The 16220-nt window shown below is 37.4% G+C and overlaps 2 protein-coding genes across 3 annotated transcripts in view; both read left to right on the top strand.

Moving 5' to 3' along the window:
• Positions 1–11687, top strand: part of gfra1a (gdnf family receptor alpha 1a) — a 98416-nt gene extending 86729 nt beyond the window's left edge. For both annotated transcript variants that reach the window (XM_082154147.1, XM_082154148.1), the window contains 3 exons: positions 5427–5632; positions 8621–8665; positions 9417–11687. In XM_082154147.1, the coding sequence (XP_082010273.1) occupies positions 5427–5632; positions 8621–8665; positions 9417–9560 (395 nt within the window). In that variant the 3' untranslated portion in view covers positions 9561–11687. The remainder of the gene's footprint in view (positions 1–5426; positions 5633–8620; positions 8666–9416) is intronic.
• Positions 11688–12373: 686 nt separating this feature from the next.
• apcs (amyloid P component, serum) lies at positions 12374–13590 on the top strand. The gene is made up of 2 exons (XM_082154163.1): positions 12374–12520; positions 12764–13590. The coding sequence occupies exons 1-2, from the start codon at positions 12463–12465 to the stop codon at positions 13429–13431; spliced, it is 726 nt and encodes a 241-aa protein (XP_082010289.1). The 5' UTR covers positions 12374–12462; the 3' UTR covers positions 13432–13590.
• The last annotated feature ends 2630 nt before the right edge of the window (positions 13591–16220 follow it).

The raw sequence follows: 16220 nt of genomic DNA, 5'->3' as shown, positions 1-16220 counted from the left end.
CCTGTGAAAGTACTGTAGTAGAATGACAGGCTCTTTAGGAAAGTAAGGCCAAATAAAAAGTGACTGCTTCATTTATATGTAAGCTCTATTATATGTAAGACATTGACCAAGCAAATAAAAACACCTCGGGTGTGTGTTATTTTTCAAATAGTTTAACGGCCTGAAGGCAATTAGGCTATTCGCTTATACAACGTTTGCCACAACTCAATACATTGTTCAGATGATTTATTTCAAGACATTTGTCAGTTTTTTGTCCTTAGAACTCTCTTGTGTGTAGGACTAATTTCTTAAGCATCTCATCCCAAGCTTCCATTTCTAATTCCAAAACTAAATTTAAAAGCTGATAACAGAGGCTTCATATGCAGATAGAGATTGATAGATTTGAATTGGATTGATAGATTCTAAGCTTGATTGGTCTCAACAAAGTTTGGTGTTGCTCCTCGATACTGAGAAATGTCATGTAGTTTTGCAGATGCAAAACTATATTATTGATAAAATTGCAGGGCAGCGCTGACAAGAAGTTTCTGTGTGAATGTTTCCGTCTGTGTGTCTGTACTGTGTGCATTTATGAGAGAGAGAGCGGAAGAGGGCAAGGTTTTCATAGAAAATGAAATGCAATTTCATGAGGAAAACATGGAGATAGTTTTTCCTTTTTATCCTATTTTTTTACTATATTTATTTGCTTGGTCAATGTCTTTGTAGGGTTTTTTGGTTCATTTGCTGTTGTAGGCTGTAAGGACCTTTGAAATAACTGAAATCATTTGGCAAAGTGATAAGGAACTGTAATGCAGTCAAGACCTGCCTGGAACTACTTATCTGTGCATTTAATTGAGGAAAAAAATGCACATCGTAGAACATTCATCAGTCAATCAGAATCAAGCATTCAACAGTCCCGTATATAGTACATAAAATAGGCACATCAATCTGAGCTTCAAACAACACTCCTCATATCTCCTGTTAGTTTTTTTTCTGTCTTGTTTTCTCGCCATTATACTCTGTGCGTCCATCCATGCCATCTCTCTCCTAACTGTCCATTTGTCTCATTCTCCCTTTGCTCTGTCCATCTCTTCAGACTCCAGCAAGTTGTTTTTCAAGGCTTTTAGCTGTCCTGCTGTCAGCCCGTTTTTACCTCTGCCTCTAAAAAGGCCCTTCCATCTTCCTTTTATGTGCACTTCTTTCTTTACCCTTTCTCCTGTACATCTCTCGCTTGCTACACTTCCTTAACTGCACCAAGTGTTTCCTTTTGTTCCCGTAAACTCTTAGTATGGCGTGAAAGACAAAGTGGAAACAGCAAAGAGCGAGCTTTCAGGGAGGGCTTGTAGTACTGAAAGTTCCATGAAGGGATCAGTTTAGAAAGCACTTGAACTAAGTTTCTTGTGCAGGACATTGTGGAAATTAATTGAAATAATAATGGACGAAGAAGGTCCTGTCAACCATCATGCCCAGGGCTTTTTGAAACAGCTCAGTTCCCTGCTAACAGTCAGATCTGTTCACAGTAGGGGGGGGGGATCGAATTGTGATTTTTCTGATAAAAAATTTGGAGATTAGGGTCCAATTCTTACTATTAAATAACTTTTAACTACGACTATTGACTCAATAAACTCCTAATTACTGCTTATTAATAGTTAGTAAGGTAGTTGTTAAATTTAGGTATTGGGTCGGATTAAGCGATGTAGAATAAGGCATCAATATGTGCTTTATAAGTACTAATAAACAACCAATATCCTAGTAATATGCATGCTAATAAGCAACTAGTTAATAGTGAGAATTGAACCCTAATCTAAAGTGTTACCACATCAATAATAATAATAATAATAATTAATATTATTATAACTACTACTAAATTAAAAATGTAAAAATTACTAAATAAAAACAAAATAATAACAAAAAGAGGAACTATTACTGTTGTATTATTTGACTAAAATTACAGAGCTGCTTTCTCACACTTGAATAGCTCTTCATAGCTTCACTTGGTAAAATCACAGCCCTTGTGATTTTATAATCGCAAAGTAATTGTGCTGTTTAAGTTGTAGTTTGTTACTCATATATTATGTATATTTGATTTAAAGAATGGCTGTGTGTAGCTGGTAAAATTCACCATTTAGCCACTGTGGATGGTGGGCAAAAGTTTATTTCCCAACCTGATTGAGAGTCTACATGGAATATTTGAACTTTTAAAAATGCACACAATAAACTGTTTCACATCAGGACCATTTACATTGAATGAAGCACTGAAGGCAAAAAGGTGATTAAAAATAATGATAAATGTAGGAATTGGAAAACTTTCTCTAAACCAATTCAATCAAAACAGCAAATAGATCAGATCTTCAAATCAGACTGTTTGGCGTGTACCACCATAGGGCAGGGTGGATTCACTGTAGGAAGAGTGTATCTGTGAACAGTCTGAGCTTAATTTGGTTTGTTTCTTTTAGTGCTGAGGGCTTTGAGGGGATGAACGAGACTCTTCAGGAGGTTAAACTGGGTTAAACTGCATCTTTATTTTTCTATCTTTCTTCTCCTAGCCCCCCCGCCCCCCCTCTCTGTCTTCTTCTCATTACCTCATTCTCTCGTGTCTCATTACCGGATTTCAGTGTTAAGGCATCCTGACAGTTCTGGGGGTTTGTTCCCAGCGCCGTCAGTATCTGGGTGTTTAGGAGGCTATGACGAAGCGCTTTGGCCTCACACCCTACACTCGCCCCTGAGCATTATGCGTCTGTCTGCCCTTGGAACACGCTGTCCTCAGCACAGGATGGAGCAGAGCTGAGCTTCAGTAGAACAGATAGCTCGAGTAAAACTAGTGAGATTGTTTAATAGTAAAAAATGTTTATGTTTATTTTCCCTCTAAATATCTTCAGGAGTCTTTGGCAAATGGAAAGTTCAAAAGAACAGTTTTAACAATACGAAAGGGGTTCATGTAACACACACACACACATATACATATAAATATGTGTGTGTGTGTGTGTGTGTGTGTGTGTGTGTGTGTGTGTGTGTGTGTGTGTGTGTGTGTGTGTGTGTGTGTGTGTGTGTGTGTGTGTGTGTGTGTTACATGAACACTTTCGCAATTATTATTTATTATCAGTTTTACACAAACACTTTCACATTGTTAATATGTGTTGCAGAAAAATTTGCTTATTTTAAGCTGGTCTTCATTTAATCAAAAAAAAAAAAAAACAGTAGCCTGATATTGCAGTACATTTTGCTTTCTTTGAAACATAAAACCTTGTGGATATAAAGGTCTCCAGACATCAGCTGGTGGAGTGTAGACTGTATTCAAAGAACATGACTCATTGAGAGACATACACATGAGAGGAAACTACACGATTCATCTGCTGAAGAAAATGTGTCAGGGCTCATAGACTCAAAACAATGATCAAAGCGCTCGGAGCCTTGTGGGTCTTTCCCAGTATTTCCTAGAGAGATGGAGAAAAAAGCATCTAAAAATAGAAACAACAAATTCATCCCATGTTTGTTCATACTATTTACATTTGAGTATGATAAAATTAGAGGAGGAGATGAAAAAGAAACATTAAGAGGTAGCGTAGCGACAGAAAGAACTTAGCACTCTGAGAGAGGGCGGACATTTCTGATAAAGAACAACACAACTACGCACAGTATGTGCCAAACATACTTGGGTTTTTCTTAAAAACTCTTCACAGACTAGTGTGCTATCTGTACTATTTCAGTGGAGATGGCAAAGAGAGCAAGAGCCTATCAGTAGGACTGGGTATCGTTATTTATTTATTTTATTCCAATACCGATACCTTGACTTCAATACCGGTTCCTGAACGATATTTTTTTTCGATTACAATTTTATGAAATCCGTTTTAACAAGATTACAGTACATATTACCTAAAAAAAAACATTGGTTTTATTTTTTTCATTTTGTTGACTGTTTTACAGACTCAATGACTCATATAGGCCACTAGGGGGGCGGAACATATGCCTCACGCTCAAGAGCACGCATAAAGCTTTCCGCAATGCACTGGCAAAAGTAACCTAATGGTTATGAATGTGTCAGGGAAAAAAACAAGGACACATTTTAATTGTTTATTAATAAACTAGTGTTTTCTGAGTCAGTGTTGACTACAAAGATGAAGTTGACGTTGCTGACTCGTCATCTCCGCAGTATAGTGAATGCGCGAGCCTATAGAGAGAAATGGACCGTTCATCTGGATTACATAATCTGATTATTTGTTTTCTATTTGAATTGGTTTCGCTTAAAAATAGATATTTCAAGCTTTCTATGTGCCTATTTCTCATGTCTGTGAGGCAAGTAGCCAATACGCTAAGTTTCGGTTTATTTGTGACGCACTCCAGTTCAAACATGCCACACATTTGATTTTGGTTAACCATAGTATGCAAAGTCTGATACATTTAACCCATTAGAGTTTACAAGAAAACATAGGCCAAACAACATAAAAGGAAAATCATGAGATGGGATAGTTAGATACATGTTTATACATTTCTCAAGTGGTTATATATAGAATATATAGGATTAATAGGGTTTATTTAGTCACAGCTCTCTGGAGGTCGTAAAACTCGTATCAGTCTCAATGTGTCCTGTAACAGGACACCGGGTTCTGCCAGTATGTTAGTTTCACTTGTTATGTTAGTTTTGGGGGAAGTTTCATAGGCCTTTGTTGGGAGAGTGAGTTTGCTGGATTATTCATAAAAAAAAAAATTTGTGTGTGTCTGATTGGTCCAGACGCTAGGAGTGCTTCATCAGATTTGCTGTGTTGCCGGTCTTGGCAGCAATTATCTTGTCGCAAATATTGCATCGTGCGCTGTTGGCATCGAGCCTGGTGAAATGTTGCCACACTTTTGATCTTTTCCACATATTTTACATCTAAGGGGGCTGGAACGCTTACACATGAGCCTAGTTATTGGGCATAACCGGTGTAAACAAGGGTTTTTCCTTGATGCCTCGCCATAGCCAATCTCTGACCTAGATGAGATTAACCCCTTAGGTATCGAAATCAATGGGATCGATGCAATTCAGTCGGTGCCTAAAAAGTATCGAACTCGATGCCCAGCCCTACCTGATATATTTATATTTTATATTTATACCTGAATAATATATTTATTTATTTATTTATTTTGATTTTGAGAAATCTGTGCTACATGCATATACAGCATGCACATAAATATTTTTATGAATTCCAGTATTTATTTAGGCCTTGATTTACAGTTGAACACATTTGAAACACTAATAAACAGACATAGATCTCTCATGATGGCACTCTGATTTTATATTAAACATCTCCTACTAGAGTATCATGTTGGGCCTTTGACAGTAAACAGCAGGAAAAAACCTATCCACAGTGTTTATCCTGTGTATCTTTTTATTGGCCCTCCAATTAATTATTGAAAATTTCATATCTCTCTTTTAATATGAGGTAAATACTATCTTTGCTCTTTGTATGTAGGCAATGCGATCCAGGCGTTTGGAAATGGGACAGACGTGAGTGTGTGGCAGCCGATGCCCCCAGTGCAAACCACCACCTCTATAACAACACCATCCCAGAGGGCCAGGGATCGAGAAAGATCACCTAATGCCATAGATCCGGCGACACACATCAACCATCTCAACCCGGCTGATAACTCCCTCTACCAGTTCTGTGGTAGCCTGCAGGTCAGTGCAACTATTGCAGACATAGATCTTCAACTTTCATGTCTGTGGGGTTTGGTGTATGTGCCCCAGGGAATGCAGGGTTGTAAAAAAGCCTATGTGTTTGGGGTCCTTATGTGTTAGCAGATAATAAATACCTCTGGTGATCTTGAAAATAATGCTTTAATGAAGGGAATATTTCAGTTATGTATGCTTGATTTGAGAGAGTTATACTATGATATAGGGGAGAACGATTTGTTACTTCTTACTCCACTGAATATTTGGGGGTAAGTACATTTTCAAGTAAAAACCTTAAAGTCTTCCTTACAAAAAAAAAAGCTATTATCAATGACCTTTTGGGGCATGTTGTCAAAAACAACTGAAAACGCTGTATTATGCAAACGACTTGGCAAATAGATGGCAATGTCACTTTATAAAGAAACACTATTCGCCTTGACTGAACACGTACTATACCACCGTTTTTACTTTGAGTCAACTGCACTTTGAAACCGTTTTCAAAAGTTTCCATTTTCAGGCCCCAAAAAACAACGTTGTGTAAATGAACAGCCAAAATCCATAAAAAGTTTCCCATTTTAGTTGTTAATTAGATGCTATATCATGTCTCTTCTTCGAAAACACTTGGCCCATTAACACTTTCTATTCCATTTCTATTAAATTTGTTCTATTTATTAACAAAAATACCTTGCTAGACTAACTAGGACTTGTCACAGCACTTACATATTGTTGCCATTTGTTGATTTAACTTATTCTATTGTTCTCATTTGTAAGTCGATTTGGATAAAACTGTCTGCTGAATGATTCAATATAACTAAATGTCTCTCAGCAAAATGTAAAGAGTAAATCAATTATGAAACAAAAAATGTAAGGTAACATACTGTACAGAAAATTGCAGAAATTGTCAACAATAATATAGGTTCAATTAAAATTTAAAACATGACAAAACATTGTTTTTATGAAAATTTGCCTTCATTACATGGTTGACACTGATCTTTGCCAGCTATAAACAAAATGTTATGATATTCACAGTCCACATAATTTTCACACATTTTTTTTTTAACTAGGTGTTTGAAGTCAGCAACATTTGCGTAATTGGACTTTTGACTGATAATCTTATAAGTTCAGCATTTCTGTTGCTCAAACAGTGGAGCTTGGTGTTAGCATCACCAAGGTCATAGGAACGATTTCCAGGGAATGCATGAACTGATTAAAATGTATACATTAAATGCAATGCAAGTCACTTTTAAAAGTATCTGCAAAATGCGTAGATGTGAATGCACTGCCTTTGTGACAACTAGCCCTGCAACACATACAATTTACAATGACTGTCAGAGCTGGCCATATATACGGCATTTGTCTTTTAATTAGAGACAATGCAAATATATAATCACAGACATTAGGGCGAACACACACTCACACCCGTACACTCCAACAGAGAGCAGCACAGCAGCAGGAGAAAGTGCAATTAATGAGTATACATGTTTCTGTATTAGCCTCTCTGCTAAACGTAGTCCTCTGAGGGGGAGCAGCTGTCAATGTGAAAATGAGGAGAAGAACAGATACAGGGAGTGCAGACTCATGGGAGATGTCTGTCAGTCTTTCTTCGTCAGTTACAAATGATCGCAGCACATGCAGCTGACCTCCAGGAAAACTAGCGAGACGACTCCAGCATGCAAATGCCATGTTAACATGGCCTTTGCTGCATATCAAACTGCCTCTCTCTCACTCTCGCTTAGAACTGAGATGTTTACAGCCAGCTGTACTGCTTGCGTCCCCCTTTAGTTATATGGTAGAAAGGGTTTTTGTCTTTGCGTGTTTTCGTGTGAGTAAAATGACAGAGCCAGATGTGCATTACCTCCCTCAAAACAAAGAGACATATGGTAATACCTTGTCTTGTGTAAAAGTGTCAAAATGCAAGTATTGAGTACATTTGCTAAATTACTGAATGCTCTGCTTTAGCCGTACAAATAAGATCTCTTGGTTCAGTGTGAACTCATGTTCTAAATATACAATTAAAGTGAGAAACTCTTTGCTTAGTATGCTGTCAAGTGATTCAGTGAGATTAAGGGCCAATTTCATGAGTTTTGTTTTATTTTTCCTTTTCTTCCTTTTTTTGGACTATTAGAGTGACATAACTTGCGCTTCGGGAGCTGTAATTAAAACAGCACTTGATGAGTTCAGAGAACAATTATCCAACTTTTTTTGTGCCTGAGAATTACACTTTTTCTTTTTTTTTGGTTCTTTTTTTTTTTTAGTGGTTTATTTCTTAAATTTTGAAAATGTATAAAGGGTGCTAGGACCGCTCTGGGAGAAATTAATCATTGATATTAAACCTCAAATCCTCTTTTTTCTTCTTGATGCGGTTGTTTCTAATGTTTCATGCTGGTCGAGGCATTGCTTTATCATGCTGGGCTCTGGCTTAGATTCAAGTCAGCTTCTTTCAGGAGGATACCGAACCGCCAACACACAGGAATCCATTCATTATACTGTCACCAGCTCTCCTATATCACCACCGCTTCTCACTTCCTTAGACACACATACCTATGCACAACAAGAACACACACATAAGGATGTGAAATCCATACTTAATTGTATGCTACTGGAGGGGTTACATTTAAAATGCTAAATTTGATTACTGTTTGTGAGAAATTTAAGGTGGCCTCAAATGAGAACCTTGCAGTAACCTACCGGCTATGATTAGTATTTATAACTTGCATGCGCATTTACTTCTCAATGGTTATATTGACACTGTATCTGAGGACAGAATCACAATAGCATAATAAAGCACATTACTAATATAATGCAATTAACAGCTATAAAATTGCAGCTATAAACAGCAGTCTGAGTTTTTTGTTATTGATTATCTGGTGTGGATCATTCTTGAGCATTATATGTCAACATAGAATGTTGTTTGGCAAGGATTTTCTTGGTCCAAGATGTTATTATTTAATTTCGATCAGATTGATTTAATAGAGCTTTATGTTTCCTTTCTAGGCTCAGAAGCAGAAGACAAACAACACAATAGATGTGTTATGTGTGGTAAGTATGCTTTTTATGCACATCTCAAACCAGACATACATCTGATAAATGTCAAGTGCTATTGAAAGGAAGAATAATAATGAATGAAAACAAAGATAAAGCAGTAATTATCTCATGTCACATTAGCCCAGTTCTGCTGAACTTTGACCCGGCACTAGAGGGCCCTTCCCGCCCGGTATGCACATGATCTTTGCGGTGGGCGATGGCAAAATGTGAACGTTGCTTATCTTCTGCCTTTTAAAGTTCACTAAATGTCACTGTACATAATAAAAGCAACATTATATGCCAGAATGACATTTAGTGTTGCAACGGCAGGTCCAACCAGCCCCTAAAAATGAGGACCTCTTTTCAGCGAATAATTTCATTGCAGAATCAAAGAGCTTTTTAATCTCTTAGACATCTGAACCCATGTTAACTCAGACAGAATGACATTTTTATTTTTGAAAGAATTTGAAGTGTTTTTTTATCACTATTATTTTTTTTTTTTGCTGTTCTGTTGGACACTTCTATAGTGTTTCAAGACATTTGCAGTTGTTTGAAAGGTGAAAGTCCAGTTTAAAAAAAAGAAGACGCATTACGGTGTATTAAAAGGCTTGAAAGCACATGTGCGTACAATTTCTGATAGAACAGTTCAAGGTAAAACATCATAATGGAAAAATATGTGCATTTGTGACTTATCTAACTATCTCTTGGCTGTTAAGAATAAATGCTTATCCGCTTTCTCACATGTTTACTGTTATGTTCCTCCAAGGACCCACAGATCGATGACCCCAGCTCCTCCAATGCCATCTCCAGGAATTCGTCCACTCGGCAGGTGTCTTTATCAGCCCTTAGCTCTCTGCTGCTCCTACTGGCTACCTCCTTGCACTGCATCTTCATCACTGCGATGTTGTAGCCACCTAAGAACATAAAACATGGACAGTCACAATTTGTATAAAGTCGATCGCTGTTCCTGGTCAATCTGTTGTACTCAGTTCTCTCTCTCTTTCTCTCTCTTAGCCCATCCCATCCTCTCTTTCTCTCGCTGTTCTGTTTTTTAAGAGGTTTTGTTGATGTTGTTGATGCAATGAAACTAAGTGGTCTTGGTGTACTCGAGTTTCTGTCTCTTCCCTCCTGATTTTGCGTTGGAAGATGAAACGTGAAAGAAATGCAAGAGTGCCTCGGATTCATTGCAGCATTCCCATGTGATGTTGTGCCGTCTACGCAACCGCTGGTGTTTCGAGGGCCAGAAATCATAAGGACTCCTGTCACAGCAGTAGAGATTAATCTTATCTGTGCGTATGTGTACTTAAAGATGCAGTGTGCACCATCCATTGCTCACTGGTACACACAAAAACAGCAAAAGTGAGAACAAGACACTATAGAGATGTGGTCACTGTTTATTTACAAAAAATTGTCTTCTGTCTATCTTTTATTTTAGTTGATGTTTTGGTGAAAATTAGATTCTCACAAATTGTGCTTGTCCTCTGTAGTTTTTCTATAGCATCATTGGCCCGTCTGTAGGTCAAACATATCAAAAAAAACATTTGCAAAACATCTAGTCACAGAAAGTGAAAGGTGGGTTTAGAGGGGAGTTTAATTATCAAAAATTTCCAGCCCAAGCTTAACTGAATGACCAAAAAGGACAGTAGCTTGTCTGATAAGACATGAAGGAGCCTATGTGTTTGTGTGTGTGGCTGCACGTGTGAATGTGTAATGCTGTTTGTTTGTCTTCGTTTGAACATGAGGATGAGGTCACAGGTTGACTGGATGGATATGTCAATAGAACTGGGGTTTCTTAACTCCTATGCCCCAGATTACAGAGAAAACATGGACTTAGGCTAGAAAGCTATTGATTTTTGCGTAATCGGACAGTATGTCAAGGTTCTATTTTACAATTGCTTATACAAGTATCTGTAAATTGCACATCACCACTCACCAGGCTAAACCAACCGGCATCCGCGTATCTATCAAGTGTATATTGCCTTTCTGATGTTGCTTTGACAGGGATTTTCATACTTCGGCCCAAACTAAACATGCAAACTAGTCATGTATGTATTATATACTGTAGCCAGTTTTTTGTACTGTATGTCTATACAAAAGTTACTGAAAGAGTCAGTATCAGTGATCCTGCGCCATAATTACTTCAAATCAGTGAGAATTCTATATGTCAGTATGAGGCATGTGCAGTTAAACCACCTCAGCGGTACACGTTAAAAGAGTCTATGACATGCTGCTTTGGTCCATGTGGCATTTTGAATAACAAAAAAAATTATAATGTATTGTTGTACTTCATGTTATTTACAGAACATTTTAAGTGCTACATAAAAAAATAAAATAAAAAAAACACAAACATATATATACTTCAACATGAACTATGTTTATAGAGCCTGCTATATTTGAATTGGGATCTGGTTGTACAATGTATTATCATATTGGATGAGGATTTATTGTTTTTCTCAGTAACTATATATACAGTATATATTTTTGTTTAGAGATAACAGTACAAATTGAAGACTTACATCTGTTATTATTGCTGTCCAGTAGTATCTCAAATGAAGGAAATGTACAACAGCCATTTATTTACTATAACACTATGTTATTGTTTTATGGTAAGCCAAAAAGAAAAAGGAAAGAAACTCTTATTTTTGTATCTTTTTGCATTATGGGTTTATTTATTGTAATGTTGTCTTTTCTGCTGGTAAGCAGTGCAGGAACTTTAAAAGTATGAACATTAAAAAACCAAGCATGAGAGATGGAAATGCAATAAAGGCTATTGGTATTATGGATTCTACGCAGGCATTCTGCGGTGGGCTGGTGTTTCTGGCTTTGAACGCAACACAAAGTTGCTGTATGCTTCAGATGGGAGCAGGAAAGTGAGAATCCCACATTGTAAAATCTATATTTCTCTATATTCACATCTTATTGCTCCACAGCATTTAAAATGCAAATACAAGACTCCTCCACAATCTGTCACATTTCTTCTTAGCTTGTGAAAATGTAAAAAGTATTCTATGAAACCGATTACAAATGTTGACACATTCACCTTTGTTGTTGTCTCTTCTTGTGATGAGTGTTTCATTTTGTTTAGTTTTTTATGTGCAGGATGTATAAGAATAATGTAGCCTAAATAGCCAAGGCAATAGTTTTGTTCACAAAAGGAGACAGCAGTACATCAGTGAAAACTGCTTTGAGGGCTACATAATAAATCAAATAAAAAGCCATTGTGGCTTTGTGCAATAACCATATCATAAAACGCAGAAATTTAATGAATTCAATGAAAAGTCTGTTGCGCTGTGTTTCTGAGTGAACCGCGGCGCTGTGTTCATTTACATGCGTTCAGCTTATGTTGCAGTTTCAGAGTGGCTCGGTTCACAGTGAATGCTGCAAACTTTTATAATGTGCATACATTTTGCAAACAAAATAAAGTTCCATTAAAATATATTTTTTTGTATTTTACAAGCAAGCTTAGTAGCCTATATACGCTCCAACCGAACATACTGTATGGAGCTGGTTACGTGATAAGAAACTCTAAAGTATGTTTACAAATCATGCACTATGGTAAAAAAAAATAAAAAAAAACGTTGTTTTGAGGTAATAACATTTGTGCAAGGAACATTGTGAGCCTGTGGTGCATAAGGTTGTTTGGCAGCCCAAATCGTGCAGCCCCCCTCCTTATCTACACTTGTGACTGAAATGCCGAATCAGCACTGACATGCTGTGTCCTCCTCACTACGGTAGTAGTGTAGTATAAACAGAGTCGAGTGAAGAGCTCAGGTTGGTTACCTCTCTCGTGCTTGACTCGACCCAAGAGGACCATGCAGAGGCTCGCTTCATACGTTGTCTTTATTGTCTGTTGTGGTCTGGCGTTATCCCGTTAGTACTAGCAATGTAATACTAACAATACGATTTTTAAAATGCAGAGGTCATCTAATTAAGACCTCTGGGCAAAGAGAATTAATTTAGACTGCTTTCATTATTTCATCTCATTTTTGCCTTTGCATATTTGCTCTTTAATCAACTACTGTAGTATCATGGGTCAACCAGTGTGGGTTCATATTGTTTGAAAGAGTTTTTAATGCCTTACGTTTTCAAAACATCTTATTACATGAACAACAGAGCCGAAACCAGACCAAAAATGTTTGAGGGAGAAGGTCATCACATTCCCGCATCTGACCACCAGCAGCTGGGCGAAGCTCCACCCGAATGAATCCATGGATATGTCTGCAGTCACCGTGTGTTTGAGATTCTACTCTGACCAAGTGACCGGCCACCCATCTCTGTTTTCACTGGCCACGCCATCACTCCCTCAAGACTTTTCTTTATCTTGGTCAGCTGACCTCAAACAATACCAGATGGTGATTCATAACACCCCTGTTCAATTCAAAGGGTTGACATTCAATTTAAATCAGTGGAACTCGGTGTGTGCGACCTGGGATGCCACCAGTGGTCTTGCACAGATGTTTGTGAATGAAGTAGCCAGCATTAGGAAGGGGGCGGGCCCTAAGACTGCTTTTAAAGGAGCGCCTGCCATAACACTCGGCCAGTCTCAGACCCAATATGATGGAGGGTTCCCACCATCCAATGTCTTCATAGGTTTTATATCAGATGTGCACATGCACAAACAAGTCCTTTCCACCCGTCAGATTAAGACCTACATGGAGGGAAAGAAATACAAACATGGTGATCACATTAACTGGCACAATCTGAAATTCACCATTGCTGGGTCTGCACAAGTGGAAGAAAAGCAGCAAGTAACCTTCCATACCAAAGAAGAGCAGATATAGTGCGCTGCTGTGTTGTAATCTTGACAGTGAATTCTGTGCTGTTTTTTTTTCTCATATTGACCAAATAAGAGCAGTCTAACAGACTTGGGTTTCATATTTTGGTGCAGTGTAATGATCAGCTTGAGTAAAGTTGCCACAATGGCCTTGAGTTCTAAATTATTCCCACTCACTCACTCACTCCCCACATAATGACAAACTGACAGAGTGGCAGCACTTACCACTAATATTGTAAAATGACCCACGCAAGTTAATTTGATCAACTAGCAACATTCTGAATGTGAGGTTTACTTTTTTTGTACTCTCAAAAAATCATTATTGTGTTGAACTTAACTTCCCTAATTTGTCAACCTGCATTTTTCTTTTTTTACTTACAAACAAACTAGTACAGGTACAAAATTACTATTTACTATTGAAAATACTATTGAAAATCTTAAAGCAACTAATTAAAGAAGTTAAAGTACTAACATTACTAAAACAAAAACTGGAATCAAAATAAATTAAAGCTACAGTTTATAATATAAAATAACTAATACAAATGACAAAAGCACATAACAAACCTATTTAAGCTCAAACTGAAATAAAAATAAAAACTGAACATATAAAATTAAAAAGAAATGAAAATATGAATAAATACTATAAATATTACAAAAATAACACTTCTTAATAATAACCTGAGACAGGAGAAAATGCACTGGTTTGCTGAGTCCACATTACAAATGTCCTCTTTAAACGTCCATCTCCAGAAAAAGAAAAACAGGAAAATACAGGAAACGAAAAAACTGTCAAATTAATTTACATTTTTGGGTAAAAATGTTTAGGTGCATTTAATAGGCTTTATAACGAACGTCACATGAACTAACAAATAAACAGGTCTCATTGCATCCGCGTTCAGAGAAAGTGTTAACAGCTGTACGAACTGACAGCAGTATCTGTGGACTTTTAAGGTGATCAGCTAACCTATAGCTAATTATTTTTATGGTTGGCGTGTTATTCAATTTTAATGACCGAATGTTAGTGTGAAGAAGAAGAAGAAAAAATAAGCATTCTAGATATCAATATGTGATGGACATTGGTTATGCTCATCTTTATATTTAACGAAGCACATGCAAAAGACCATTTGCCATATCCATAAAACATCTGAAGGCTAAAAGTAGCTCCTCACTTGCTGATTGAATTTCAGCAGATTTCTCCACTGTTATTTAGACTGATGATATGAAAATTAAGCTCTTGAAACTTCCAACTAATGAACGAATGTGGCTCCTCACAGACATGCACGAATTAGATCATATCTACAAATAATTTTTGTGTGCAAAGTTTATGGGCTGTAATATGTATACATATATGGAATAATAATATTGCATTAGCATGGAGAGAAATGGCAGCTTGGCTCATATTGGCTCATGCTGTGTGGTGTCAGGGGCCAGGCTCAGGAGCCTCAGGCATGTGGGGTCCTCACACACATCGGCAGGGGAGAACAGCTATCTTTAACATGGCAGCATCCATAACCGTCCAATAATGAACACCCACCTCATGCAAGTCTGATCAGTGTCTTGAGGCAAAGTTTGAGACTCGAAATGCAAGGGACAATATGTATGCGGAAGATTGCTGCGTTTCTTTGATATGCAGTGAATTGTTTGTTTAGAGAGGTCTGATATGGTTGAGTGTGCAGGTCCCAGCACTCAACCAGAAGAGTTTGCTGAAGATCCTAAAGGACTAAAGTGAAACTTTTGGTATGTAAACATTCCTTTTAAAAGGGACTGTAAAAGATGCAAGCCATTCTAGAGACTTGCACCAGATTTAACAATTGATTAAAACACGCCCCCTCTTTCTACAGCTCAACTGCTTTGGCGTAATCATGGTATTTTATCTGTCAACTTATTTCTACTCGTCTTCTTTTGGCCTCTGCATTCCCCTCATGTAGCACACATTTTGCACGCTCCAAACTCATGAAAACTGCTCCAAGTTTATAGAGTGCAACAACCGGGTTCTGGAAGTAAAAATCTATTATTTAATTAATTTTTTTTAACAATAACTTACTTATAAACCTTTAAAGATAGACTTACTAAGAGGTTGTTATCTATGTTATTACATGGCTTGGTTAAATTCTAATGTAGAATGCGGTCTGTTATTTCTTGATAACAGACCGCTGCTAAGTATAACACACTGTTGCCATGAAAAACAGAGCGTTGCTATGGACGTAGGATTCTAACCGTAGAGACGGAACGGACTATTTTCTTTAGCGGAAGCAATACAATAGTTTTTAAATCAATAAACTCCTTTTTAAATCAATATTTTCTTTCAAATTATTGATTTATTTGGTAGGTAGCCATGTAATAAGCGGGATAATGTAGAGCGAGGCGGTTGTTATAGCGAATACAACCTCTTCAGGCTGATTCAAGATCCCTCCGCTTCGCGTCGGGGTCCTGATCAGCCTATCGGGGTTGTATTCGCTATAACAACCGCCTCGCACTACATTATCCCTTACGTAAATGCTTTTGCTGAAATATCTGATATTTTGAAAGAATCACATTCAACAGCAGAATTCCTGGCGAAAAAATACATTAGCCTACTCATGATTCTGCAGAGAACTCTCCACCAATCAGAGAGTTTTGCAAAGCAAAAAAAGTGCAACAGTGCCCGCCCACTTTTTCAGCGGTGTTGGTTCCGGAAGTACTTTTTCCATTTATTTCTCCAATAAGGATAAAAAAAAATTTAAATGTTAAAGCGTTATAAGCCATGAACCAAACCAATCAGCTACGAGGTGGATCATAACGTTACAAGTTTCGATT

The sequence above is a fragment of the Leuciscus leuciscus genome, assembly GCF_965113295.1.
Source record: "Leuciscus leuciscus genome assembly, chromosome: 22".
NCBI lineage: Eukaryota > Metazoa > Chordata > Actinopteri > Cypriniformes > Leuciscidae > Leuciscus > Leuciscus leuciscus.
Note: the sequence above shows the minus strand (reverse complement) of the source record. Positions and strands in the feature narration are given on the sequence as shown.

What these genes read in the sequence shown, in the direction of transcription:
- apcs (XM_082154163.1), top strand. Translation starts at nt 12,463, where the DNA reads ATGCAGAGGCTCGCTTCATACGTTGTCTTTATTGTCTGTTGTGGTCTG. An exon ending in TTGTGGTCTGGCGTTATCCC is followed by an intron (nt 12,521 to 12,763) that starts GTTAGTACTAGC and finishes CATGAACAACAG; the next exon opens with AGCCGAAACCAGACCAAAAA.